The following is a 24,900-nucleotide window of genomic DNA, read 5'->3' on the forward strand; positions in this document are numbered from 1 at the left end:
CTGAGAAGCTGCCAGCTCCGCATCCGTTACTCCGTGAATCACTAATCAACAATCAACATTCGCATCAAACTACAGCAATGGAGAACGCCGACCCTTTCCTCCAAGTCCAGTTGTAAGTAACTCCAATTTCTCATACAAATAGCCACCCAGAACCCCTGGAAACCATTTATCTTACTATGATAATAGGGACGTGTTGTCCACACTGCAGACCAGCCGCCCGCTCTTCTCCTCATACCTTCGAATCCGCTCTTTAGCAAAGAACCCAAACAATCCAGAGCTGAAACAGTCACGATCAGAGCTAGAAACCACATTAACAGAGCTAAGCGCGGACCTTGACGACCTAGTCGAGAGTGTGCGTGCCATCGAACAAGACCCCTACCGCTTCGGACTCGAGCTCGAAGAGGTACAGCGACGGCGCAAGCTTGTTGACGATGTGGGAGCCGAGGTAGAAAAGATGCGCCAGGAGCTGCTGCAGGCAGTGTCTCACACTGCGGCTGCTGAAGCGGCTGCCGACCTGCCAAATCCGACGGAATTCGATGCGGCTCTAGAAGAGGAAGAGCGGCAGCAGCGTGGCGGCGGGGGTGATTACTATGCTTCCCTGGAGCAGCAGCGTCAGGTTGAGCTCATGCATGAACAAGATGAGCAGTTGGACGGAGTGTTTCGGACTGTTGGGAATCTACGGCAACAGGCGAATGACATGGGACGGGAGTTAGAGGACCAGGGTGTTATGATGGATGAGGTTGATACGTTGGCTGATCGGGTTGGTGGGAAATTGACAAATGGCATGTCGCGAATCAGGCATATTGTTCGTCAAAATGAGGGTAAGATGCTACTGCTACAATCAGGCGATAGACTTGGGCTGTTGCGGTATGGGAATCACGTATTTGAAGCTAACACTTTTCAAAACCTAGATACATGGTCCTCCTTTTGCATAGCGGCGCTGATCTTCGCGCTTGTGCTACTATTAATTCTTCTTATTGTCCTGTGATAATACATCAATAAGCGGGCCTCAAAGAAACAACCAGCATCACCCGGAGCAAAGGCGTTATTATGGCGTTGTTCATATGATTTAAATGCGAACCTTCTTGCGGGGGTGGGAGTGATCACAATCATCACCGTGTTCGTGTTCGTGATGCATCATGCCCTCAAGTTCATCCATGTCAAGGTCATCAAGCTCGTCGCCCATTTCGAATGATTGAACTACTGAACGTTAGCTGGGGTGCTACTTCGTTTGTCTCGATGATACATACCGTAGTACTTCATGGCGTCGGTCCAGAGGTCCTCGGCAAAGGCAATGGCGACCTCCTCGCCGTTGGGGAAAGCCTCGCAATCCTCGAGCTCGTCAATAAGATCTTCGTCATCCTCATCATCGTCCTCCTCGTCCTCATCCTCAACCTTCTCACCCTTGGTGATCTTGACCCAGCGCTCCTCGTCCTCCTTGTTGGCCTCCTCGGACTGCTCAGCAGTGACTTCATGGCCACGGTAACCGAACCAGTTGAAGAAGCTGGGCCCAGCGGAGCCTTCATCCTCCTCATCCTCGTCATCATCCTCATCATTCATGCCCTCACTCTCCAGCTCGGTCAGCTTCTCGACAAGGGCCCTGTACTCAGGGAGCTCGGTGCGCTCGCCGCCCTTCTTCTCGGCATCAAAAAGATCACAGACAGCATCGAGCAAACCCTTGGTAACATCCTGGCCCTCCTTCCAGTTGATGCGGACAGGGTCGGACACCAGACCCTCCCAGGTACGGCGCCTGCCACTAGCGGTGCGGGTGATGTGCTTGCGCCAGTAGAACTCCTTGACCAACTGCTGGTTCTCGAAGTAATCGTTCTTATCAGCGAAAGTGAAGGTGAAGCGCAAGCTGCGAGGCTCGCCCTCTCCCTTCTCGTTGACCTCAAATCGCTCCACGTTCAGGCCCTTCAGGGCAGCACCAAGAATGTTGGCGTCAGTGGGCAGAATGTACTCATCGATCTCGGCAGGGGCAGCGGAGAACACGCGGACCCAGAAGTCATCCTTGATGGAAGGGTTGTTGATGATCTCCTCGCGCTTCTTGAAGAGCGGGTTCAGAAGCTTGACGGAGTTGCGCACTGTTTCAGCTCAGTTAGCCTGGGATGTCCTCTCTTGAATCATAGAATAGTAATGAACATCGCATCATGGAGATCAGCATTCCAATTTCAGGCGCTAAGCCGTAGCAAAGCAGAAATTTTCGTATGCGAGCATCCCCACTTAGCGGAAAAAAAGAGAATAATCACTTACATTGCTCAACCTCGGCGCGAATGAATGCTTGCTGCAGGTTGGCAATCTTGGACTGCACTTCCTCAGGAATAGCAGGAACCTCAACACGCTCCATAAGGGACTGGTCGTTGGACATGATGTATGTGAAGGTGGGGGTTTTTGTTTGGGTATCAATAGATCGTAAATAGACAAGCTTGAAACAATTCAACTTGATGTGATCAAGATCGAAGAGGTTAAGAGATAAAAAGAGATAGGGGAGGGGTATATGGAGAAGGAGAAATATGAAAGTAAAAAAAAAGGGAGGAAGGGAAGTAAAAAAAAATCTTTAAGTCTGGCAGATCAATCAAGCTACTCGATGCGCGCATCAGAAATTTGGGCGGAGAGCTACTTGTACATCGAGTTACTGGACTGTACATTTGTTTTGGTGGAACTGTGGTGGGGTGATAAGTACCGTTTTGTAGCTGTATGTAGACACGGTTGGTACACCCGGCAACCGTGACGGATTCGTTGGCGGTGGAGCTGTTCATGCCCTGGATCTCAGGTGTCAATGGAAAACTCAGCAGACGGGAACTAAAATAACGAATTACGATCCATTAGGGAGCTTGCAGCGGCTTCTCTATGATTCTAAAATTGCCACCCAGTGAAATTACTAGGTTGTATTTAGCTATTGTAAAAGCGACTGAGCTCATACTGCAGCTCGGGATTGCTCTCAGGCTCCCGATGCAGCTCCCCATGAAATAACATAGCTACCATCATAGCTTTCCCCGGAAAATACAACCACAATAACCTTGTCCGGTCGAACCCATGATTAGAAACTTCTGCACCAAACCTGTCTATCCTACAATCACCGTCTCCAACGAAAGTCGAACTTTTTCCTCTTGGCGCAGTATTCAAGGCTCCCCTTAGCAGCCAGGCTCTATCTCAATTGGGTGAGACGAAGCAGCACATTGCTTTTTCCGACCCTCAATTCCTGAGCTCTAGTCCAGTGAAGCAAGCGGACCCTGCAAAACATAAAAGGCAAATACAGCACTTTATTTCAACAGCACCCCATGCCAGAATTTCGATCTAGCACGGCAAAAATATTTCAACCCCAAAAGATCGGGATTTGAAATGCTCTCCCCGCATAAACGCAATTCCACTTTAGAGCACTGCCCTGGCTCCCTATCTGATTTCTCTGAGTTGCGTCGCTGGGCACGAGGAAATGAGCGGTCTGCGCGGGGGGTCATTGTGGTCATTGGTGGGATAAGCATCCCTACCTTCAACATACTTCATGGTGCATACAACCGAGGCTATTGCATGTTGAAGTCAAAGCGTACTTCAGGTGACCTTATCTTTATCCTGACAAAGAATTGCAAAGCAAGAGTTCAATGTTACGAAAGAGGAGAATCGGTGTAAAGTAAATAGTTCGTAGAATTGAGATTGTTTTGCCATGGATAGTAGTGGCAGATGGGAAACAGTCGTTGACGTGTCATTTCGAGTCTTTTCTGTTTATAAAAAGCAACCGGGTACTGTGCCGGGTATCCCTGGCGATCACACACCGGTGTCCAAGCAACAAGTAGTAAAAAAAACTTTTATTCGTGGGGGAGATAATCAATCCCCATTGCCTCGGTCCAGGGCATCCGATTAAGAACGGCGGGTAAAAAGAAAAAGTCATGTCCCATATAATTCCCATGCCCGTTCGCCAATAATGCAATAATTAGAGCAAAGAAAAGAAAATAAAGCGCATGGCACGTCAACATGCACAGGCATCATCACCATGCATGTCTGCCGGGGATTGAACAGTCGCAAAGAGGTGCAGAACCTAAAAAATCAATCCAATGTAAAATGGGGTTGGAGTTGGGGTTGCGATTCATGAGCCGCATTTCAAAAGCCCGCGCGGGATTTTCCCTGATTAGAAAGAAGAAGGAAACGGAAACGGAGAAAGTGCCAAAAGTCGAAACTTGTAGCCTCAAAGCATCCAATCCAGTCCATTGGCTTCCTCTTCCACAGGGAATACTTCCCGCGCATACTCCTCCATATCCCGCCAACCCTGCCACAGATGCCGGGCCTCATCAGTCACGCGTAGCGAGACCACTCCACCAGGCCCCTGCATCATACCGGCACCGGCACCCTTTCCACCTGCCGGGCCAATACCCTTAGGCGAACCTGCGGCCGGTTGTGAAAACTCAGGTTGTGGGAAGTAAGGAGCGTTATAGTCGCCGAAGAGGACCTCTAACGCTTCAAGCTGTTCCCGGTATCCGGCAGGCACGTTGACTTTGATCTCGATTTTGGGCACACGCACGTAACGACAGGGCCGACCAAGTGCTCGCTCGAACGCGGCGCACACTTGATTGGGAGAAAGAGTTTCAAAGGTGAGCGCGATTCTGTGGAGAGAAAGAGTTAGCATTCACACCCCTCATTCTTTGGAGATAAACTCACCGATGCCCGTGCCACTTCTTCGGTCCATCTTTAAAGATCTGGAGAAGTGTAGGCCCCACGTCGTGCTCGGCGTCTAACCAGGGTAAGGGGGTTTCTGAATCGAATGGCGCATGCCATTCAAATGAGCCATCTTCAAGAACCTCCATCTGGAACAGTGGGTATGGAAGACTGGTGAAGTTGTTGTTGTAGATACCGGCGTAGACAAAAGTCGCCGGGAGACTTAGCTGGCGCACATAGTTCTCGACGGTGAACTTTGGGGCCCATTGCGGAACTGCAGGCCAGGGGCCATGGACGGAATGATCCGGCATACTGCTGTAGATGTAGTGTGTGATGGAACCGGCTCGTTTGGCAGCATCAGCCAGGGCACGGCCGATAGCCACTTCGTCGCCGGACTGAGATGTGGTATTGATGAATGCCAGGGATGCGCCTTGAAAGAGGGCGTCCATCAACTGAACATTGCCCAACAATGGGCCCTGCAGCAGGGTCACATTGGGTAAGCTTCGTAGCTCATCTGCGATAAGGCCTTTGAGGGAATGGATCTGGGCGCGAACACTGTATCCTACAGCTGACGCGACTCGAATCAAAGATGCAGCTTGCCGGCCTGTCGCATTGACGACGGCAATGGTCTTATGCGGTTGTGTCATTCGGTGTTCGGGGGAAGCCAGCCGGTGGCTTATACAAGGAAGGGGGGAGAGGGGTCAAAAACAGAAGTGGATCTGGAAGTGAATTTGGAGGGCCAGCAGAGATAAAAAGGAAATCCGGAGTAAGAGCCTTGGCGAGAAAAAAAAATGGAGGTGAGGGCTTTGCGATAGTGGGGTACCTTGGGAGGGGAGCCAAAAATTTGTATGTAACAAGAATCGCGATCAGACGGCGGGGACGATCCAGCTCCACCGGGCGGATTATGCGATAGAACTGGGCATTCAGACGAGAGATAAAGGGGGAAAAGGGGGGGAAGGTGTCAGTCTTCGTGTTTCCAGAACAGAATTTTAATTCATTCAAGGTTTGGTTCCGAGGGAGAAAAAAAAGGCGGAGGAGCAATTCAGGATAAGATAAGACAGCCCTAACAATATAAAGACCTTTTTCTAACATAAAGTGGAGTGAGCTATATTTGAATTTTCCCTTAGGCAATAGATGATGAAAAATTCGAATCCTATACCCGATGACACCATCGAACTTTTGGTCTGGAGTTTTTCTTTACGTAAAAATCGGCTCCTTAGTCGGCACCAATACTTGAACGGGAGGATCCTGTACCGGACACGCATCGGGACCCAGGCTTCGGGTTTCATCCACTCAAAACACTTGTTGACTAGACGTGGATGGAGAAAGAAAATGAGCACCTGTTAAAGGCTAAGCTAACGCCAAGGCGTGGATACCAAAAATTCTAGATGACAAAAAGGAGGCATTAAATGGCGCAAAGTTTGGAGCAAAGAGGAAGGAGGTGACAGAGGGTAATGGAGTCCGGAGTAAGTCATTCAATGGTCTACGCCAATACAAATTGTAATAGGGTGTTCGTGCCACCAACAATCTGTCAGGGGCGCTCTCACGTGGTCCTAAGAGCCAATTCCTTTACCTCCAATTGGCTTTGTTTTTTTTAAAAATAATTCCCTTCGTTATGGGGAGTTCGGAGCTTTAGGGATAATCTCTGCTTGATCAGCTGGACATCAGAGGGCCAACGCACCCTTTAGCCGGGCCTGGCCGAGTTATTGTATGGAACCTTGGAGGTACTGTACAAAGTAAAATGCCATTACGGGGGGTTCCTTTTCCGATTTTGGTCAGGACCCCTCGCTGCTTTGGATCCGCGGGGTAGAATTGAGCACACAATTGACCTCAATAAATTGCACCCTGACGGAAGGCCCCGCGTGACTTTATAGTTCTTGTCCTGGAAATGATCCGCGCCACGTAATAGATTTTCAAGAACTTGTAATCGCATAAAAACTTGGAGCTGATATAGTAGTTGAAACGTAAATTCACCGAAAAGGCGATATTGTGAACTCTTAACTAGACTAGAACTGGTAACATGCCACCATATTGTCAGTCGAAACCGGAAAGTCTCGAAGACAAATCGACGAGTTTCCTCCCCCCCCCCCCGCCGGGCTACTCCATAATGTAAAAGACTTGACTTTCCCTCTTCCTTTTCAATTCTTTTTAGAATCATATGTCGACATCATTTTCAGATCTAGAATTAAGTGTGAATCAGACATATGTACCAAGAAAGGTGTACACAGACAGAACTTAAGCCCTTCATGGTGTCGTCAAAATCAGGAAGCCAAGCCCGGCGCTTTACATCACATCTGTGAATCTATCAATTCTGCTGGATAGAATAGGTGGCACCACCTGTACCAAGTGAGCGGTTCTGGAGTTCGAGAGCGAGGGCACGTAGTATCCAACGGGCAGTGGCTGTGAATTAGTTTCTCATGGACACTCCGATATCATTCAAAGGTGATCAGATAAGATCTTAGATTTGTGAGTGACCAGATGGCTGTTCCCTCACCACGACCAACATCAAAGCCGCCTCTTCATGACACAGAATCGTCCTTTTGCAGTTTACCGACACTGTACTTGTATCTACCCCAGGAGAGTTTCAGGCATAAAGTCATTCCTACACACCTTGAAGGTACCAGAGGCCAACCTAATATTACCTTGCCCCCTCTCGTTACCTTCTTCAATACATCTTTATAGAATGCACATAGCGTTTAGGTCCTTGCCAACGGCATAATATCTGACCATCCTTTCTACCTAACAGACAATCACCAAGTTTTTATCGCGTCTTTGGAACGGTTATGGGCTTATGTGAGGAGGTTCCTTATTTCCCGTTTCCATTCTTCCATCACCTCCCGTCTCCAACATCTCAGCTTCTTCAAATGTTTTATTGGAGCCCGACTTCTTCAGGCATCCTATATATTCAGCATTTCCGGGCTAGGGGTTTGTAAATGGGTGCAAAGTAGAGAGCAGTGAGCTCAGACCCGGACTGAGATATACGCAGAGCACATTTACAGTGTGCAAAGCAGCGAGGCGAGTCAGCGACAGCTCACAGGTACGCCCCACTTTGTGCAGAAAAGAGCAGCTATAGCCTGTACCTACGCTGCTCTGGGTTGCCCTATAGGTGGACTGAACTATACAAAATGCAGAGACTCCGCACTGTAGGCCACCCCCCGCAAATTTAATCGGCGATTGGCAGCTTTTTTGGAAGAGTGAGGAAGGTGTCTGCGGTCCCCTCCGAGGAGAAAGCTATTCACTTGCAGGGATCATGTGCAGCCAAAGAACATCTGGAGCGGAGATTGTGCGTAAGCAAAACCTTGGAATACGTCATATTATCTTTCATAAGCTGTCTAGCGAAGCCACCAGAAGGAAGAAAGGACAGAGTACTCCAAACGGTATACTCCAAAAGATGCACATAGTAATGGCGCGAGGTCCGGAGAAAATGTGGTAACAGCCTGACAGGAAATTGGTTCTGTTCCTTTGGTGGCTTTTTCTACCCCTCGACCGCCCCCATACCCCGTCGGGAAGACCCGATGTCCGCGGAGGCGGGCGAGTTCCATAGCTTTCCCGTGATCATTGCACTCGAACTTTGTGCAATTTTACCTTTATGCTACTGCGATGATGTGACTTGCCCAAGATAACCTTCGTTGGCTCCCCCACATCCTATGAGGAAAAGCGGCATGTGATCACATCACGCCTTAATCTCTATAACCTCTATTTAGGGCGCTGACCCGGCCATCGTCCGACTGCGCCCGGCGCCATTATCGTCCTCGTCAAGTTCGCGCTGATTGTTTTCTCTGGGGTCTATGCCCGCTAGTCCCCATACGCCTGGTCTGCGACGAGCTAGGAGCTCAGCAGCGGGCCTCTCGCCTGAGTGCAAGTGGGCTCCGGATTTACGGAGAAGGAGCACATGATCCGACAGGCCAGAGTTCGCAGCCAGGAATAGTGGTGTGCGACCGTTGCGATTGCGTAGATGGACAGATCCACCCTGTGAGAGAAGGAAGTGGAGTATAGAGATGGCGGGAGATGTGGCCGCCAAGTGCTGGAATCCATTAGTATGACAGAACTAAATAATGGACCCCAAATAACGCCATCCTTGCGTTGACTTACCATGGGTGTGTTGCCGGAATAATCGGCGTCGTTCAGTAGCCAGTGCTGTTCTGTCTTCATGATCGTTTTGACCTTGTCGAGATCGCCCTGTGCGATGGCGTAACCCATTACGGTGAGCGTTTGTACGCGCTCGGGCAGCACCCCGTCGGGATGGCGGAACACCGGAACAGATGATTCGGTCAGCTCGCCCCGAAGGGAGATCGACATGTTCTGCGCAACGGACTCCGGGGTGGAATCTGGCAAAGCGAGTAAATAAGCGAGCTTTGTCAGTGCGGCCTCGGTGGTCATGTCAAGACCAGCCACAACACCTGCTCGCGATAAACTCATGCCGGTGGCATACACAGGACTGACACTGCCAGTGAGACCTAGAGCGAGCAACCTGTGAGCTTTCCAAATCGACGTTCCAATCAGCTGTTGACTCACATTGAGTGACGTTGATAATCACAATTCCTCGTTGGATGGCGCTGGCCAATACGTTAATCATAGCATTATCCTGTCCAGATGGCGCATTGCCAGCTCCGAAAGTCTCCAAGATCAGACCGCGCAGCCCATCCAGCTTCAACACAGCATCCACCATCTCCGGCTTGATACCAGGGAAAATACGAAGACACGCGACATGAGTCGTGTCCAAATTTGTCTGGATCCGGAAATGCGCCAGGCTCGTGGGTCGGTGCACCATGTCCCAATTCACATTGGTCCGCATCGACGTGGTCATAGCCAACGGGGGACAATTCGGGGCATCAAAAGCCGCAAAATCACTTGCAGAAACTTTGGTCGTCCGGTTACCCCGAAACAACTTATTGTTGAAGTACAAACACACTTCGGGAATCATGAAATGACCCGCCACAACCAATGACCCAAGCAGATTATCCGTCGCGTCATTTTGGAGTTCCAGCATTGGGGCCTGAGATCCCGTGAGCACAACGGGCTTTCCGAGATTCTGAAGCATGAAGCTCAATGCAGAGCAAGTGTACGCCAAACTATCTGTGCCGTGCAAGATGACGAAACCGTCGAACAGCGTGTAGTTCTGATAGATGGACTGCGCGATCTCAGCCCAACCTTTCGCGTTGATGGAGCTGCTGTCAAGAAGCTCTTCGAACTCATAGACCGTGTACCGTACTTTACGGCCATAGGTCGTCACTGGGGTACTCAAGCTAGGGTGCGCTACGACGTCGCCCTTGGAGTTGGTGATGACGTCCATCGGAGTCGACAACGAACCATCGTTGAACGACGGAACTCGCGCCATGCATTTTTCTTGGAATCCTCGGGCGGGAATGAATCCATGTGGTGACTGCTGCATGCAAATTGTACCGCCAGTCATAATAATCAACACTCTCGACTCCAGGATCGCCTCCTCTGACTTCTCCAGGATAGGGAGGCTTGCGTCAGTGAGACCCATGGTGATTTCCGAGGACTGATAAGGCATTTTGGCGAAAGGGTAATCCACAACCAAAGCCTTGAGGTTGATAGCACAAGCGACTTAGATCTCAATTCGTATGGTTGATCTTCGACGATCCTGTAGACTCCAATTACCCCTCTAAGTTGCTCGGATCAGTGGATCGCGGGGAGATGACGGTAGGGCGGAATTTTCCTTCCTTTTTTTTCTTATCCAGGCACGCGGTCAGAATCCGAGACTTGAGTGTATTGGGTCTCCAAGGTAGACCGTGATTGAATCGTTTGGCCGAAATGATGTGGAAACCCCGAATTGACCCCGAAAGCGTTACGTACGGCAATCTTATTGGAGAGAGATTTTCACCGATTTCCAACTTTAAAGCGTCTCCACTCGGACCTGGACCAACGGCACGACATTCTACCCCGAATTATTGTTGACAATATTTTAAGCATGGAATGACGACTTTGGATGTGGCTGTGGCAATTAAAAAAAAAGGCGTAAATAGATAGTAGATCAACGATTGACGCGGGGGAATATCCAGGACTGGGTGGATATTTAATGCCAATAACCCGGCATACTGCAGCCGAACTTGTTGCTGTCCACTGGTATTTTCTCAAGACGGTAAATGGTCTTTATTGCGAGTTTTTTGGAAGGTGCTTCTGATTCGTGCAGATGGAGTGAAAACTCTACATGCATTAAACATCAATTTCGGATCACGTACAGGCTTGGTGCATGAATCGCAGATCCATTTTATTAAATTTTGAACATTTTAACCTACGTCTGTGGGTAATAAAGAATTGTGGGGATATATTAACAGTTATGTACCGAGATACCGTTCGAACCAGCATCACTCACGTTTGCATTTGGCTCTTTAAATGCTCGGATTAAACTGAACCAAATCCTCCTCCAAAAGCCCCATCATGTACTGATTTCCAGAAAACCAGTTCCCCAATTGCGCGGCTTGTATCATCTCAGCCTCAGACGTGGCCTCTTGGGTCTGGTTTTGAGCTAGCCCATTCATCTGTATTCCAGAATCTGACATCCCAACTTGTGTAGCAGACATAGCATCAGCCTGGAAGTATCCATGGAAACTTGTGTTCGTGTTGCTGGGCGCTAATCCCAGAGCACTAAGATATACATCAAACTCATGTCCAACAGAAGCCAGGCCTGGATCTTCCCCTGTCTGGCTTCGAGTTTTGGCCTCGACATATAGTCTTGCGACCGTGCCAAAGACAGAACAGATGTTGTGGAGGCGATCGACAGATTGTGAGAATGAGCAGAGGGTGCGGAGGGACGCTATGAAATTTTCGAGGAGGGTTAAATCTTCGCTGTCGGATGTTGCGATTACATGGCAGAAAATGACAATGAAAGGGACGAAGGGGGAGACCAGAATTGCCCTATTCCACATGAGATGTTGTATAAGATCAGTGTAAACAGAGACTCACCAATGCATGTATGAACGTTGAATGATCTTATTGCTCTCTTCTATAGCAGCAAAGCATATTTGGTGATGTTCAAGTGCAGCTCGAGCTGTTTCGATACATTCGGGTATGAACGTACTGGATGAGCCAGTGCCAACTGACGCAGGAATTGCACGGTATATTAAAGTTAAAATTGCCAGTCGACTGACCTTGTCGGACCGGAGGTATAAAATATCCACTTCGCAAAGATTCAAATCAGAGGACAGGATACGCTGTACAAGTCAGTACGCATAAATATCCGATGCGGAAGATCAACATACTTCAAATGGCTCCATAATAGTTGAATTCATCTCAGCGGCTAGACTGCGAGCATGGGATACTCTTACGCTTTCTGGTTGGTTCAAGGCTGCGGGGCTGTACAAAGTCGTGTAGACCTTATTATGCATCATAGCTTGTTTGGTCCACAATGCACAAACCTTACCCCATATATCATCGCATGCAAATGTCTCAAATGGTGAGGGCAGTCCAATGTCGAAGTCCTGGATGACTGATGCACGACCAAGTCGCAAGGCCAGTAGGTTCAATAATGTGTATACAGACCAAAAAAGACATTGTTTTTGTTTCTGGACTTCGGGAGGGTCTTGCTCCATGGACGACATGCGATGATAGCCTAATGTTTGACACATATTGATGGCTGTTGAAGCGAGGGTCCAGCTTAGAGATGGCTTTGAGATTTCAATTCCATGCACTGTCTAATCTTTCAGTTAGAACTCATCGGTGTGTTATAGAAACTAGAGAAAATACTGACCCCAAGTGATAATGCCACAATAGACTCGTGTGTTGCGGGCATTAAAATGTTCAAGTTTGCCAACGCCGCCTCCAGGCTTTCTTTACACATCTGTACATAACGATGATACTCATCGCGGGTTGCCGGTTCCTTCTCAGAAAATGACAACTCAATAAAAACGTTGTAAAGTCCAAAGCAGGCTGCAATAAACGCTGCATCGGAATACTCGTCCGTAGGAAAGTAGACCTCTCGGCATTTTTGGATGAAGTACTCAACACCAAAAAAGGGAATGTAGCCACCAAATGATGATGGTGGATTTTCTGGGTAGGATAGTGAGCTGGAGACGATCTTCCAAAATGGAAAAATTCAATTATACCTTTGACTTTCTGCAGAACTGACAAAACAACAGGTAAAGGCGGGAGCTCTAGCTGACGAATATCGCAACGGGCACGAAGTCTGCTCTCCTGGTAAGGGAACTGGGCCCTTTGAGGATCAATCTCCTTCTGCTTGTTTTGCATCTCGACAATCTGCCGTAGAGAGGAAAGCGCTTCATTGATTTTTGGACTGGATAGTACTTCGGGTGTACTATGCGAAAACGCAGATTCCAGAAAGTCCTTTGCATAGGCTGAGTGTGCAGCAAGCGATGAGTTCCCTTCAAACCCGGAACTTGGATCATGTTGCTCAATTGTAGAGTTGGATGTATAGCCAGGACCCCTGAGACCGGTATGATCAGGTTTTATCGATGGAGAAACCACTTGAGCACTAGATAATGGCGATGGCTGAGATGATCCCGTTTTGAGCTGACTAGACCCATTCAACCGGGATGCCCTCACCAATTCAAAGAGGGCCTTTTCGATGCTTCCCAGTCGCTCTTCAATCAAGTCTATCTTCTTCTCACTGTCGATCAAAGTTACCACCTTTGCCAAAACTCTCCAGATTTGGGGAAGAATAGAAAATTGCTTACTATTGACTGGAAATCAGAACTCGCCTTCTTGGCTGGTGCGGCTTCTGACCCTCGCCGGTAGATCGACACGCAAGGTTCGAGCTGCGACAATTCGAACATGGCGAGCGCTTGTCACAGCGGATCTGCAAAAGTCCCTGTCAATGCCATGCATGTTTAAAATCCGGGTCCCACTCACTTTTCGGACACGACAATGGTCGCACTAGAAACAAACATGTACTAGTCAATTTCACCGTGGTATAGTATTTCTTTTCCAGGGCATTGACACAAATGCCCAGTATTAAAATTTAAATTTCGGGTCGGGTTGTATGACATACCGCACGCCGGACCAGGCTGTTGTTTGGCACATCACATTCGTCGTGGTCGGAGCCCTCGGGTTCCATGATAGGGATCGATGGAGGATGATTGCTGGACTCGGGGAATTGATGTCATCGGGTAAAAACGGTTTTGCCTGGAAGAAATTCCATTTGATCACGTGTCTGCTCAAAAGTAAAGTATAGATGTAGCATAATTCGACTTCTCTTTATTTTGAACTCATGTAAATACTTGAAGCCCTACAAAGGTATTGAAGATGATATTATTCATTTCACTCGTCTCGTCAAGGTGGGGGGCTGTGGAGCAGAGGCCTGCATCGTATGCGGCCGGCCGGGCTGGCCGCATAACAAGATTGACCTGTTCATCAACGAAAAAAAGAAATATAACCCAGAATTCAATGCGATACAAGTGAAATTCAGCATGCAAATTAGGTTCCATCAATAATATAACGAAGCAAGGGGGTCTGTTCCAGGCATCAAGGCTCCAAATCGGCAGTCAGCACCGCCGTTATCATCAATGATAACATTTGCGCCTGGGATTCCCAAGAATGCTTTCCATTTATGTGCGGTAATTTAAGGAATATCAACACGTCTCCCCACAAAAAATTCCATGATAATCGAGTTACCGAACTTTGGAATGTGGTAGGTATAATAGAATGCAGCTTCAGATTGGGTATCATCCATCTTTCGAAGTATCAATGATAAGATACGACTTGCAGGATTCGTTTTCAGCCTATCTTCTTTGTCTAGACCCCATAGACAACATCATTGTCCTATCAGGTTGCTTCTTGACTATCTTGTGGAAAGCCGGTTCCCAACCGCTTTGCTTATCAAGCACACGACAGTCGGCTCGTGCGGGGCTTAGGGGGGTTTCCCGGGGGTCTCGGGGATTAGAAATAGAAAAATTGGGTCCTTCGAACTTGTTTACATTCTATTTTTTTTCTTTTCTTTTCTTCTTTTATTTTCTAAGTCCATGCTAAACCAAGCTGAGTTGACATCTGCATGACCGTTGAATTGCCGTCAATATGACAGGAACAGCCCCACAACCGCTTGACTTGTCGCATCATTATTCCTACACCACTAAACATCGCCTCGCGAGTTTCGTCAAAAGCTACTACAAGTACTATGCGATCCCAGGACTTGCCAATTTTGCTGGAGGTACAGTTTCTCCGATCTGCAAAGTTGAGTGTAGCTGTAACTGATTGTTTGTCTCGGCAGGCTTGCCACATTCGTCATACTTCCCTTACGACACACTTGAAGCCAACATCGCTCGACCGGACCGCCTGAAGAATATTGGTACCGGAGATTCAAAATCAGAACGTTTGATCGTTCCCAAACAATCCCAGGCTACCGATATCCAACGACGCATCGATTTGAACACCGCTCTTCAGTATGGCACTGCGGAAGGTTACCCGCCTCTGCTCTCGTTTCTGCGACAATTTACCAAAGATCATCTCCATCCCAATGTCCCTTACGAAGGAGGACCCGAAGTTATTCTGAGCTGTGGAAATACGGATGGTTTCTCAAAGGCCATTGAACTTCTTACCAATGTCTGGAACCCTGATCGTGACTGGATCCGGCAACGGGAGGGAGTGCTCTGTGAGCAGTTTGCTTACATGAATGCCATTCAAACTTGCAAGCCACGAGGATTAAATATTGTCGGAGTGGCGATGGATGAACAGGGTATGTGTGCCTCGGGGGAAGGAGGTCTTAGCGATGTTTTAGAGAACTGGGATTTCCGACGTGGCCGTCGGCCCCACGTTATGTACACTGTGACGTGAGTTCACACTTCACACGGTCTGGAAGTTTTTTGAACTTACGTGAAACAGGATAGGTCAAAATCCCACTGGCGGGGTATTACAGATCGAACGTAAAAGGGAAATCTACGCCCTTTGCCAGAAATATGACGTGATCATTGTGGAAGATGAGCCATATTGGAACTTGCAATTTCCGTCTGCTTACGAGATGGAAGCCCAAGCCCGAGGTTTATCGCTCTCAAGTTCACAAAATTACAATGCGGAAGGAAAATCATCTGGATATCCGTTTCTGGATGCATTGGCCCCCTCATATTTATCGATTGATACAGAGGGCCGAGTGATCAGACTCGACACCTTTTCTAAGACGGTCGCTCCTGGAAGCCGACTCGGCTGGATCACTGCGCAGCCCGCTATTATTGAACGTTTGACTCGCATCACCGAATGTTCTACACAACAGCCCAGCGGTTTCGTGCAAGCCACAGTAGCGGAAATGCTGCTGGGAAAGCAAGATGGACAAACAAAAGCCCGTTCCTCGAAACTGCAAGATTCCCCAGGATGGCAGATGGACGGCTGGGTGCATTGGCTAGAAGGTCTGCGAGCGGGCTATGAGAAGCGCATGCAATCCATGTGCACCATTCTGGAAGACAACAAATTCTTGCTCTCTGGGAAATCAGAATCCTCCAAATCTGCAAGTCATGTTGATGAATGGGAGGTGGTAGACCGAGTTCAGATGTTTGACTTCATCTGGCCAAAGGCTGGCATGTTTGTCTGGATCGAAATGAACTTCGACGAGCATCCTCTTGTTTCTCAACATAGCCCTCAGAAGCTATCAACGGCGTTTTGGATACATCTGACGCAAAAACCAACTCTGTGCTTAGTTGGCCCGGGCAGTATGTTTGCTGCAACTCCCGAGTCTCTCGAATTGGCTTACAGATATATTCGAATTTCTTTCGCGCCAATGGATGCCGACGACGTCGCAGACTTCACGCAAAGACTTGTGGAAGGTATCCGGTCCTTCTGGCAGCGCAAGAATCTGGATGGCCTGGAGGATGATGATACTTTGGATATGCGGATGCTACACTTGGGCCCTGGTGCCAACTTCTTGGCTCCTGGCTGCTAATGGAATATCACGGTGCAGTACCTTATGGATGGAATATCTCCGTTATTTTGCTGCGATACTCTCTTACCATAGAGGCAACACTGAGATTCAGAATCAGAATAATAATGTCTTTTTTTAATGAACGATGATGCACTATCCCGTTGAGTTCCCAGTAACATGGATGCCGTTCATGCGAAAGCCATGTCTGGCCATACGAAGTTATGTGTTAAGAGTCAATTTCATTTTATGGCACCAGACTATTGCCCAGTAAAGGTCCGTGAAACCTGGATCTCCCAATAACAAGTTCGAATATGTCACTTTCTCCTACTTCTCTTTGTCCATATCATTACTACTCCCATCCTCCTCCACGACCACGACCACCTCCACCTCGGCCTCCGCCTCCGCCTCCGCCCCATCCACCACCACGTCCGCCGCCGCCGCCCCGACCTCCACCGGGACGTCCTCTGCCATCATCCATGTCACCCTCGTCTGCTGCGTGTGCCTCTTCCGCTCGCGCTACCATGTTAAGTGCTATAGAAGTTAGTAAAGGCAATATCTCATTTTCATTCACAAGGGCACGAACCGGGTTCAGCATCTGGAGAGGCAACAGCCAAGGCAGTGCTTGTTAGCCCAAGCAAGGCAAGCAAAAAGGTAAGACGCATTACTGTCGAGAGAGTATTTGGGACCTTTACTTCAAATTCCTATTAAGTTTGAGGAAGACAGTCTTTCAAGGGATCTTACTAGAATGATTTGTGAAATATATAATGGTCGATTCAACCGTGAAACATTGTGGTTTTGGCGTGAAACATTTGGTGCTTTATATAGCTTTGTTGCTATTCTTGCCAAGGTGCGATGAGAAGTTTCTTTAGTTGCAGCTTGAGACTGAAACGGAAGGGAATACTCCCCGACCTTGCCACAATCAACTCCAGTCACCGTGTCTCCTCGTTTCCGTCGTGAAGTTAAACTATCGAAAGGATTTCCTTTTTCGAATGAGCATGAGTGGATTATGTAGGGAATGAACAGGACTGGTCTAGACAGTCTACAAGGTTTTTTGATCTGGAGAATTGAAAATATTGTCTTATTCTCTTTCAAAGCTGTGGTAAGAGCCAACCTTGGAAAAGCTCATGGAAACATGTATATCTTCACATGCAGGGGGTTTCCCAGTTGCACACGTAGGCTTGAATGAGCATGTAACCTTGTGTTTTAGTAGGATACCCCGGTTTCGTTCTCGCTTGCAAATATATTGGTAGATGTGACACAATTAACTTTTCGAGATGTAAATGCTATATCTCCTGTTCGCTTGTTGTATATGTTGTATACTGGATAGCTCTGCTGCCAACGGAATCAAGTTTTACGAACACGCGCGGAACCGCGTTAAGCAGTCAAGCTTACATACGGAGCTGACTTGAAGCATTTTTAGATGATGGAGTACATATGACTGTTTGGGTTTTTCGGGTTAAACACTTTCAGTACAATATCTATAGCTCCAACTTCGTGTTATGTCCAAAGCAATGGGATTCGCCAATAGATATCTTATAGTCTTCTCCTTACGTCAATATTGACTTTGCCAACTGTTCCGGAGGTTATATTCAAGGTCACTCAGATCAATCCTAGTGTTTAGAATTCACTTTAATAATTACATGGAGGAGCGTCGCTACCAGTGTAATATGTCAATCCTTGTGAAACAATGTGCTGTCATGAGGTGTTCATCTGGAGAAGCATTTGGCCACTTATGTACAAACTTTCAGTCGATAAATAGCTGCCAGTAGTGTCTGGGCTACACAAAACCTGTTCTCTTGGAAAAGCAGGCTCGATCGTGAGTTACAGTCGGCATCGTATGAATACAAATCCGGTTGTGTGTCGGATTCAATCAAGAGATACTTATAACAACTCAGGCATGTACCATAATATTCTCTCGTAAATAGAAATATTGTAAGATGAAATCACAATGTGATACACTTCACTTGACTAGACGTATCCTCGTGATTAATTGTAGTTGATGCCTTGTTGCCTGAGGAAAGATCTGCGGGGAAACAAAGTGTTCTCCGCAGACCAATCCTCTCACTCCCGAAATCATGCCGAACAATGTCGCAACTAGACAATTTACAAAACCGAGATCTGGCTGAAGAAATTGAAGCCATCAATGCAATTTACGAACCTGATACCATCACATTAGACCTAGGCGCCGCATCCTCCACGAACAACACCCTTGACTTGGGGAGTGCCGGATCATCCAATGACGATGCGCAAACCACAATAACGCTTCAGCTCCCCGGTCAACCCCATCTCTCCTTTATCATTGGATTCGGTGTAACCTACCCGGAGACTCAGCCCGCAATTCTTGGTACCGCATCGACTGCTGCGCGCGGAGAAGGGAAGATCGCCGTGGATGTGCTGGAAGATATTGTGCAACGGACATGGCAGCCTGGCTCTGTGTGCTTATTCGATGTGATCAGCGAAGCAGTCGAAGTATTCCCCGAATTGAATATTGGCGGAAGCAAAGACAATGAGCAGAACGGCGCTTCGGATTCCACAATATCTCCTAGTCAAGCAGAAACCGATGACTCTACTGCAGCGATTTCACAATCAGCTGAGAAATTTGCTACTTTGTCATTAAAAGATGCGTTCGGACTTGATAATCCTCCAGACTGGATCCTCTCAGACGTTGTGACTGAAAAGAAATCCGTGTTTCTAGCCCGCGCTGCGCGAGTGACAAGTCTTGCGCAGGCACAAGCTTATTTGGATCATCTCACTGCAACTGATAAAAAGGTCGCGGTGGCAACACACAATATAAGTGCGTGGCGTATTAAGCAGAAGAAAGATGTGCCTGGAGGATCAGATGCAGCCGAGACGCAAATACAGGATTACGATGACGATGGGGAGACCGCCGCAGGAGGGCGTTTACTGCATGTCATGCAATTGATGGATGTCTGGAATGTTCTAGTTGTGGTCTCGCGCTGGTATGGAGGTATTCACCTCGGACCTGCGAGATTCCGACTTGTTAACGATGTTGGCCGCGACGCCTTGGTCAAGGGTGGTTTTGTCCGCGATGAAAATCCTGGTCCTGAAAAGGGAAAGAAGAAAGGCAAGAAATGAGGGGAAGCTGGATAGCTTTGGCCACCAATATTACTGTCCGTGAGACACTACCAGGGCTACTGGTATGTGGCTTTCGACATCCGACTCGCACTTGGGCTTCTCAAAAGAGTTTCAATGAGTGAGATTCATCACCCCAGAACTAATTCTGATCTCGAGCGCTTGTCATGATACTATTATTACTGTGGCTCGTTATCAACTTGATTTCATGGCCAATCGGCACACAAAGAATTTGTCGAACAGGATTGTCCAAGACTATCAGAAATCTGATAATCCCCTGGCTAAATCATTCTGCTGTCTGGCAGGATTGAAAATACTCAGGACTCTCGAATGACAAACACCCTTCTACACCAGCTATATTAGACAATTAAGTCGGAAGGGGATATACCTACACTTCGGCACTTAGAAGACATAATAATTGCTCCCGAAGAAATTTATATTGTGATCCATCAACTGCACCTGTGGAAATCAATACAACTTGAGATGATCCAAATTAACCTGTGTGCCCTATCACAGCGAAACATCAATTTCTTTTGTGGGCACGGCGTCACCTGCCATGCAATGATCTCCAATGATGTGACTATAGAGCCAAAAAGGCTACATACTGTAAATGAAACTTCTATCCATGTGCAGACTCGACATGAGCATTTCCAGTTGCACTGCAAAGTGAGAATCTCCGTAACAGATACTCGCCTCACTTGCAGCACCATATCAGGGCCACGACTGATCTCAATGCCACAAAAATAAGTGCGTTGAGTTTACAGAGCTTGCAGAACCTAGAGTCTGTCAACTACCGGAGGTGTCAGACAGACATCTGGACATTGTATACGCCATACATATCTCAATAAGAATTAAAGGATACCTTTGTATGTAGTTCTATATACAGTGGTGTTTAACAAGTATTTGACCTTGGGTACTTTCAGACCCGACCGCTTTATAGACCGCTCACCAATCTAGTACAGTCAACTTCACGCGCCTTGACATTTTAATATATACGGTACCATTTAATAGATAAAAGGGTGCTTAGAGGAAATTGCGGGATTTTTACTTCTATTCCTCTGCCAAATTAGGCCAGATATGGATTAAAATGAATTTCTGCAGTTTCTGCTGGCAATAAGAGAAGTGGGTCCTGAAGTACCCAAGGTCAAATACTTGTTAAACACCACTGTACCTAGTAGTAATAGTAATAGTAGTAGGAGGAGGAGTAGGAGAAGTTCATTTACTAGGTAAAATATTCAAATATCTAGACATTTAATAACCGAGAACCCCATTGCGCCACTATACAATCTAATTTCATGAAAACATACTGTCCAGGGCGACATCTCCATCCGCAGGAATTCCTCGTACGGCAAATTGGCCGAAGCCAGTTGAGACCTTTGCATCTACATTCGCATCAACATGTAGGATAACCGCTTTGCTACCCCAAACCATGTCTTGAACAAGGCGTGACAAAACACCATCATCTAAGTCCTGCAATGGTGCCTCCTTGATAGCGAATTCTATCATCAATGCTGCGGAGCCATCTTCGTCTTGCACACGCTTGGAGTTAGAGTCTTGCCATTTGTCAATGTTCAGGTTACCGAGCGGCTTGCCCTTATATAGGACATTTGTCAAGGCTCGAACTTGAGGAACGTCCACCTGGAGGTTCATTTTCTCTGGGAGGGCCACGAGACACTTGACCAACGCAGAGATGGTGGGTTTAGACTCAGGGCTGTCTGGGTCTGCGAATGGGCTAGGGAGAGAAAAGTGCGTGTCTGTCATGGTGAAGTTCTTCACTAAATTGTCCACTGCAGGATTGGTGAAGGGTATCGGGACTGTGACGCTGCGGAAAAGCTCCACCATCCAGCTCGGAGTTTGAGAAGATGGCGCATCTGCTCCACGCACGTATATCATGTTTTCTTTGCCTTTGATGTAGTTGGACACCAGTAAGTCCAGGGGAGAGGTTTTCGCTCCAGGGCAGACTGATGTCAATGCATCAGGGAGTTCCTTGACCAGAACTTGGACAGTCATGTTGGTGAGCTGGTTTGGCTCAACGTGAACTTCCCTACTTTGAGCACTGGCGGCGAGAATGTATGGATCACGTGGGGAGCAATTGGGTAGAAGGATATCAAACCCAAGAGGAGGAATTGTGATGGCGACAGGCGAGTGAAGCATGGCACCCGCTAGAGCCTCGACCTCCATTGTTCCATTGTTCCCATCATGCACTATTGATTGGACAAGGTTCATGTTTGGCAAGGCCGGGAAGTCGCTTTCTGCCCTAGAGTTAGTGTGCGGAACCGAGCTATGGAGCTGGCACGTAAGACTTACCTTCAATTGTAATTGTATCTGTCAAGATTTGAGTTCCAAGGCGTAATAAACCTGACTTCAAATGTAGAGACGCCTTCCCTTTTACTCTAAGACGAGCCAGTCTACCCTCCACCCAATTCATTGCAATCCCTTGGATTCCTTTTACATCGCCGGCCTTGAGATCAGCCAGAAAATCAAGCTTGTTGTGATGGCCATTGCGAATGTTCACTTTGATGTTTGGCACCACCGCGCTTCCAATCAAGACATTTCCATACTCCGGTAGGTATACATCGACATCCGACTGACCGGTTTCGACCTCTCTTGCAATCCAAGTCATAAACCGGCCAATGTTGCGGACCGTTTTGCTCTTTACACGATCCGAGGTCATAACGAAATCTCCCTGGATTCTGGCACGGACTCCGTCTGGAGTCGTCGAGTCAATCGAGAGCATTGTGGGTTCAAACACTGCAGCTTCCTGTGAATACTCTTTGACCACGGCTGGTGCTGCAAAGGCAAATACCAAGATGGACAGGACTCCAGTAGTTAGAAGCGTGAGGGATATAATCGTTGGCCACCGTGCTCGACTCTTCTTAGGAGGCCCGTCATCTAGAGATCCTGCTCCATTAGATGTAATAGACGATGGCCGAGATTGTCTGTTTTCAGTTCCGTATGTAGCAATAATATCATCTCGGCGATGAAGAAGAGGCGTAGACTCGGATGATATTTCGAATGATCGACGTTGTTGATTTGGACGAGCGGGTCTGCTTGCGGTCAGGTCAGGTGAAGAGGACCTGGCCCGCCCATCCAACAAAGGCCGATCTGCCTCGTCAGCCATAGTAGACAGGTAATATAAAGATACAGTTGTTAATTTGAAGGTACTCTCGTTGGTGTAACTGAAAAGCAGGGTACGAGGGAGGGGAATGGATGACGAGGTGACGAGATGAAGATAAGCCGATAACGGGATGTGGAGCTAGGTGCGCTAGACTAAATCGGGATATAGTTAATACCCATAAATTCAGGCACTAAGGCATGATTTTCTCGTTGGTCCCGCACATCCCCATCTCTGGGTTTTGGTTGAGTCATTGGCCATTTCCCACTTAAAGTCCACTGGTCCCTCCCACTTTCCCTCTCCCCAATTGCATCTGCACATACACCCCCAACACCCATATCCCTAACATTCCCTCAGCCCATCATGGCTAGCGGTCTCAAAGCTGCCACCCGTTATGGCGCCCAAAGTGTAACTCAGTTGGCCGGCTCCACCTCTTCTCTGCGTTCAACAATCCAGGCTAATGGTCTCCGACGCTTTGCCCACCAGACACAAACCACTCCTCCTACCTCTCCTTTCGCACCCCGCCACCTTCTGTCCATTGCAGACCTGACTCCGGCCGAGTTCGCAACCCTGGTTCGCAATGCCACATCGCACAAGCATGCACTCAAGTCCGGGTCCATCCCGCAGAGCCTCCTCGGCTCTCTTTCCGGCAAGACCGTCGCCATGATGTTCAACAAGCGAAGTACCCGCACCCGCGTGTCAACAGAGGCCGCTACCGTTCAAATGGGCGGCCACCCCATGTTCCTGGGCAAGGATGATATTCAGCTCGGTGTGAACGAGTCACTATATGATACCTCCGTCGTGATCTCCTCAATGGTTTCCTGCATTGTTGCGCGAGTTGCCAAGCACTCTGACGTCGCAGATCTGGCCAAGCACTCCTCTGTTCCCGTGATCAATGCGCTCTGCGACTCGTACCACCCTCTCCAGATCATCGCCGACTTTGTGACTATCTACGAGTCTTTCACTCCCAAGGCCCACGGTGTTTCAAGTCTGGGTCTCGAGGGCCTTAAGATTGCCTGGATTGGTGACGCCAACAACGTTCTCTTCGATCTGGCTATCGGTGCTACTAAGATGGGTGTGGATATCTCCGTCGCTACACCCAAGGGCTACGAAATCCCCGCGGATATGCTCAAGGTGATCCAGAGTGCCGGCGAGGGTGTTCCCACACCCGGTAAGCTCACTCAGACCAATATTCCTGAGGAAGCCGTTAAGGACGCTGACATCCTGGTGACTGATACCTGGGTCTCCATGGGCCAGGAGGAGGAGTCCAAGAAGCGCATGAAGGCGTTCGAGGGCTTCCAGATCACCTCTGACCTAGCCAAGCGTGGTGGTGCTAAGGAGGGCTGGAAGTTCATGCACTGCCTGCCCCGACACCCCGAAGAGGTTGACGATGAGGTCTTCTACAGCTCGCGCTCTCTGGTTTTCCCCGAGGCTGAGAACCGTCTGTGGGCTGCTATTGCGGCTCTTGAGGGCTTTGTTGTCAACAAGGGTAAGATTGTGGAGTAAAGTGTTTTCAAAGAGAGCACGCCGTTTTGGGATCTATCACTCTCTTCGGATTGTAATTATTTAATACATATCAAAAGTTTGAAAATCACGATCCAATGACCTCACCAAATCGTTTCACCCAGAGGTATCTGGTTAAGCCAATAGGGAGTCGGATGATTATTTTAAAGTTCGGGAGACTCGGCATTCCATGTCTTGGTTTTGCTTCCCGGTTAAACGTTCTGGTTAGAATGCGCCATCCGGTAAGGTGGGGCTTTCGGAGGCTGTTCACCGGGATTCCGGTCACAACAGAAATACACTTGAGACGGGGCGAAGAAGGTCATATGGAAGAGCAATCATAGAATCAAATGCTTTAGAGTTCTCAATTTAGTCATCTTATTAAATCTCTCATCGTAGAAATTAAGTATATTTTGTCAATCGGGCAAGATCATGCTCAGATAAGAATTCTCCGACAATCGGACTTTATAGCTTGCATCGATCAATGCATGTCAAGTGTATTAGTCACGTATACAGTCAGGAGCGAAAACTGCTTCCTCTCTATCAACTGCTTTTCTTTTCGCGGGACCCACTTCGAAGGCACTAGCGCCAATATTTATTTAACTGACATCTATGTAATTCCTCCTGAATGCATTGAGCTGTAATTTACATCGAAATTACCATAACACATTTGCGGGCTGGTAGGTCAAGGCGGGAGTGATTTACTATTGGTGTCCCTTCC

General features: G+C 48.0%; 10 protein-coding genes across 10 annotated transcripts; 4 read left to right on the forward strand and 6 right to left on the reverse strand.

The window, feature by feature from the left end:
- Window positions 1-77: 77 nt before the first annotated feature.
- Window positions 78-988, forward strand: N7520_010544 (SNARE domain protein; the record flags this gene model as incomplete). The annotated part of the gene is made up of 2 exons (XM_057144477.1): window positions 78-112; window positions 187-988. 2 exons carry the CDS (start codon window positions 78-80, stop codon window positions 986-988), a joined length of 837 nt encoding a protein of 278 aa, XP_056990231.1.
- An 81-nt stretch (window positions 989-1,069) lies between these two features.
- On the reverse strand, window positions 1,070-2,368 carry N7520_010545 (histone chaperone napB; the record flags this gene model as incomplete). The annotated part of the gene is made up of 3 exons (XM_057144478.1): window positions 1,070-1,200; window positions 1,251-2,084; window positions 2,254-2,368. The coding sequence occupies 3 exons, from the start codon at window positions 2,366-2,368 to the stop codon at window positions 1,070-1,072; spliced, it is 1,080 nt and encodes a 359-aa protein (XP_056990232.1).
- A 1,812-nt stretch (window positions 2,369-4,180) lies between these two features.
- N7520_010546 (NmrA family NAD(P)-binding protein) lies at window positions 4,181-5,294 on the reverse strand (the record flags this gene model as incomplete). The annotated part of the gene is made up of 2 exons (XM_057144479.1): window positions 4,181-4,595; window positions 4,651-5,294. 2 exons carry the CDS (start codon window positions 5,292-5,294, stop codon window positions 4,181-4,183), a joined length of 1,059 nt encoding a protein of 352 aa, XP_056990233.1.
- Window positions 5,295-8,347: 3,053 nt separating this feature from the next.
- Window positions 8,348-10,138, reverse strand: N7520_010547 (putative lysophospholipase; the record flags this gene model as incomplete). Its single annotated transcript, XM_057144480.1, has 3 exons — window positions 8,348-8,671; window positions 8,740-9,104; window positions 9,163-10,138. The coding sequence occupies 3 exons, from the start codon at window positions 10,136-10,138 to the stop codon at window positions 8,348-8,350; spliced, it is 1,665 nt and encodes a 554-aa protein (XP_056990234.1).
- An 865-nt stretch (window positions 10,139-11,003) lies between these two features.
- N7520_010548 (uncharacterized protein) lies at window positions 11,004-13,684 on the reverse strand (the record flags this gene model as incomplete). The annotated part of the gene is made up of 8 exons (XM_057144481.1): window positions 11,004-11,529; window positions 11,578-11,825; window positions 11,874-12,305; window positions 12,362-12,660; window positions 12,717-13,237; window positions 13,305-13,426; window positions 13,480-13,503; window positions 13,619-13,684. The coding sequence occupies 8 exons, from the start codon at window positions 13,682-13,684 to the stop codon at window positions 11,004-11,006; spliced, it is 2,238 nt and encodes a 745-aa protein (XP_056990235.1).
- A 956-nt stretch (window positions 13,685-14,640) lies between these two features.
- Window positions 14,641-16,492, forward strand: N7520_010549 (putative aromatic amino acid aminotransferase; the record flags this gene model as incomplete). Its single annotated transcript, XM_057144482.1, has 3 exons — window positions 14,641-14,773; window positions 14,834-15,392; window positions 15,445-16,492. The coding sequence occupies 3 exons, from the start codon at window positions 14,641-14,643 to the stop codon at window positions 16,490-16,492; spliced, it is 1,740 nt and encodes a 579-aa protein (XP_056990236.1).
- Window positions 16,493-16,820: 328 nt separating this feature from the next.
- On the reverse strand, window positions 16,821-17,133 carry N7520_010550 (uncharacterized protein; the record flags this gene model as incomplete). The annotated part of the gene is made up of 2 exons (XM_057144483.1): window positions 16,821-17,002; window positions 17,055-17,133. The coding sequence occupies 2 exons, from the start codon at window positions 17,131-17,133 to the stop codon at window positions 16,821-16,823; spliced, it is 261 nt and encodes an 86-aa protein (XP_056990237.1).
- A 1,423-nt stretch (window positions 17,134-18,556) lies between these two features.
- On the forward strand, window positions 18,557-19,567 carry N7520_010551 (IMPACT family protein; the record flags this gene model as incomplete). The annotated part of the gene is made up of 1 exon (XM_057144484.1): window positions 18,557-19,567. The coding sequence occupies one exon, from the start codon at window positions 18,557-18,559 to the stop codon at window positions 19,565-19,567; it is 1,011 nt and encodes a 336-aa protein (XP_056990238.1).
- Window positions 19,568-20,857: 1,290 nt separating this feature from the next.
- On the reverse strand, window positions 20,858-22,685 carry N7520_010552 (uncharacterized protein; the record flags this gene model as incomplete). Its single annotated transcript, XM_057144485.1, has 2 exons — window positions 20,858-21,816; window positions 21,872-22,685. The coding sequence occupies 2 exons, from the start codon at window positions 22,683-22,685 to the stop codon at window positions 20,858-20,860; spliced, it is 1,773 nt and encodes a 590-aa protein (XP_056990239.1).
- Window positions 22,686-23,042: 357 nt separating this feature from the next.
- On the forward strand, window positions 23,043-24,185 carry argB (ornithine carbamoyltransferase; the record flags this gene model as incomplete). The annotated part of the gene is made up of 1 exon (XM_057144486.1): window positions 23,043-24,185. One exon carries the CDS (start codon window positions 23,043-23,045, stop codon window positions 24,183-24,185), a length of 1,143 nt encoding a protein of 380 aa, XP_056990240.1.
- Window positions 24,186-24,900: the final 715 nt, after the last annotated feature.

The sequence above is a fragment of the Penicillium odoratum genome (assembly GCF_028828045.1).
Source record: "Penicillium odoratum strain IBT 22623 chromosome Unknown utg000008l_segment0_segment0, whole genome shotgun sequence".
In the NCBI taxonomy this organism is placed as follows: domain Eukaryota; kingdom Fungi; phylum Ascomycota; class Eurotiomycetes; order Eurotiales; family Aspergillaceae; genus Penicillium; species Penicillium odoratum.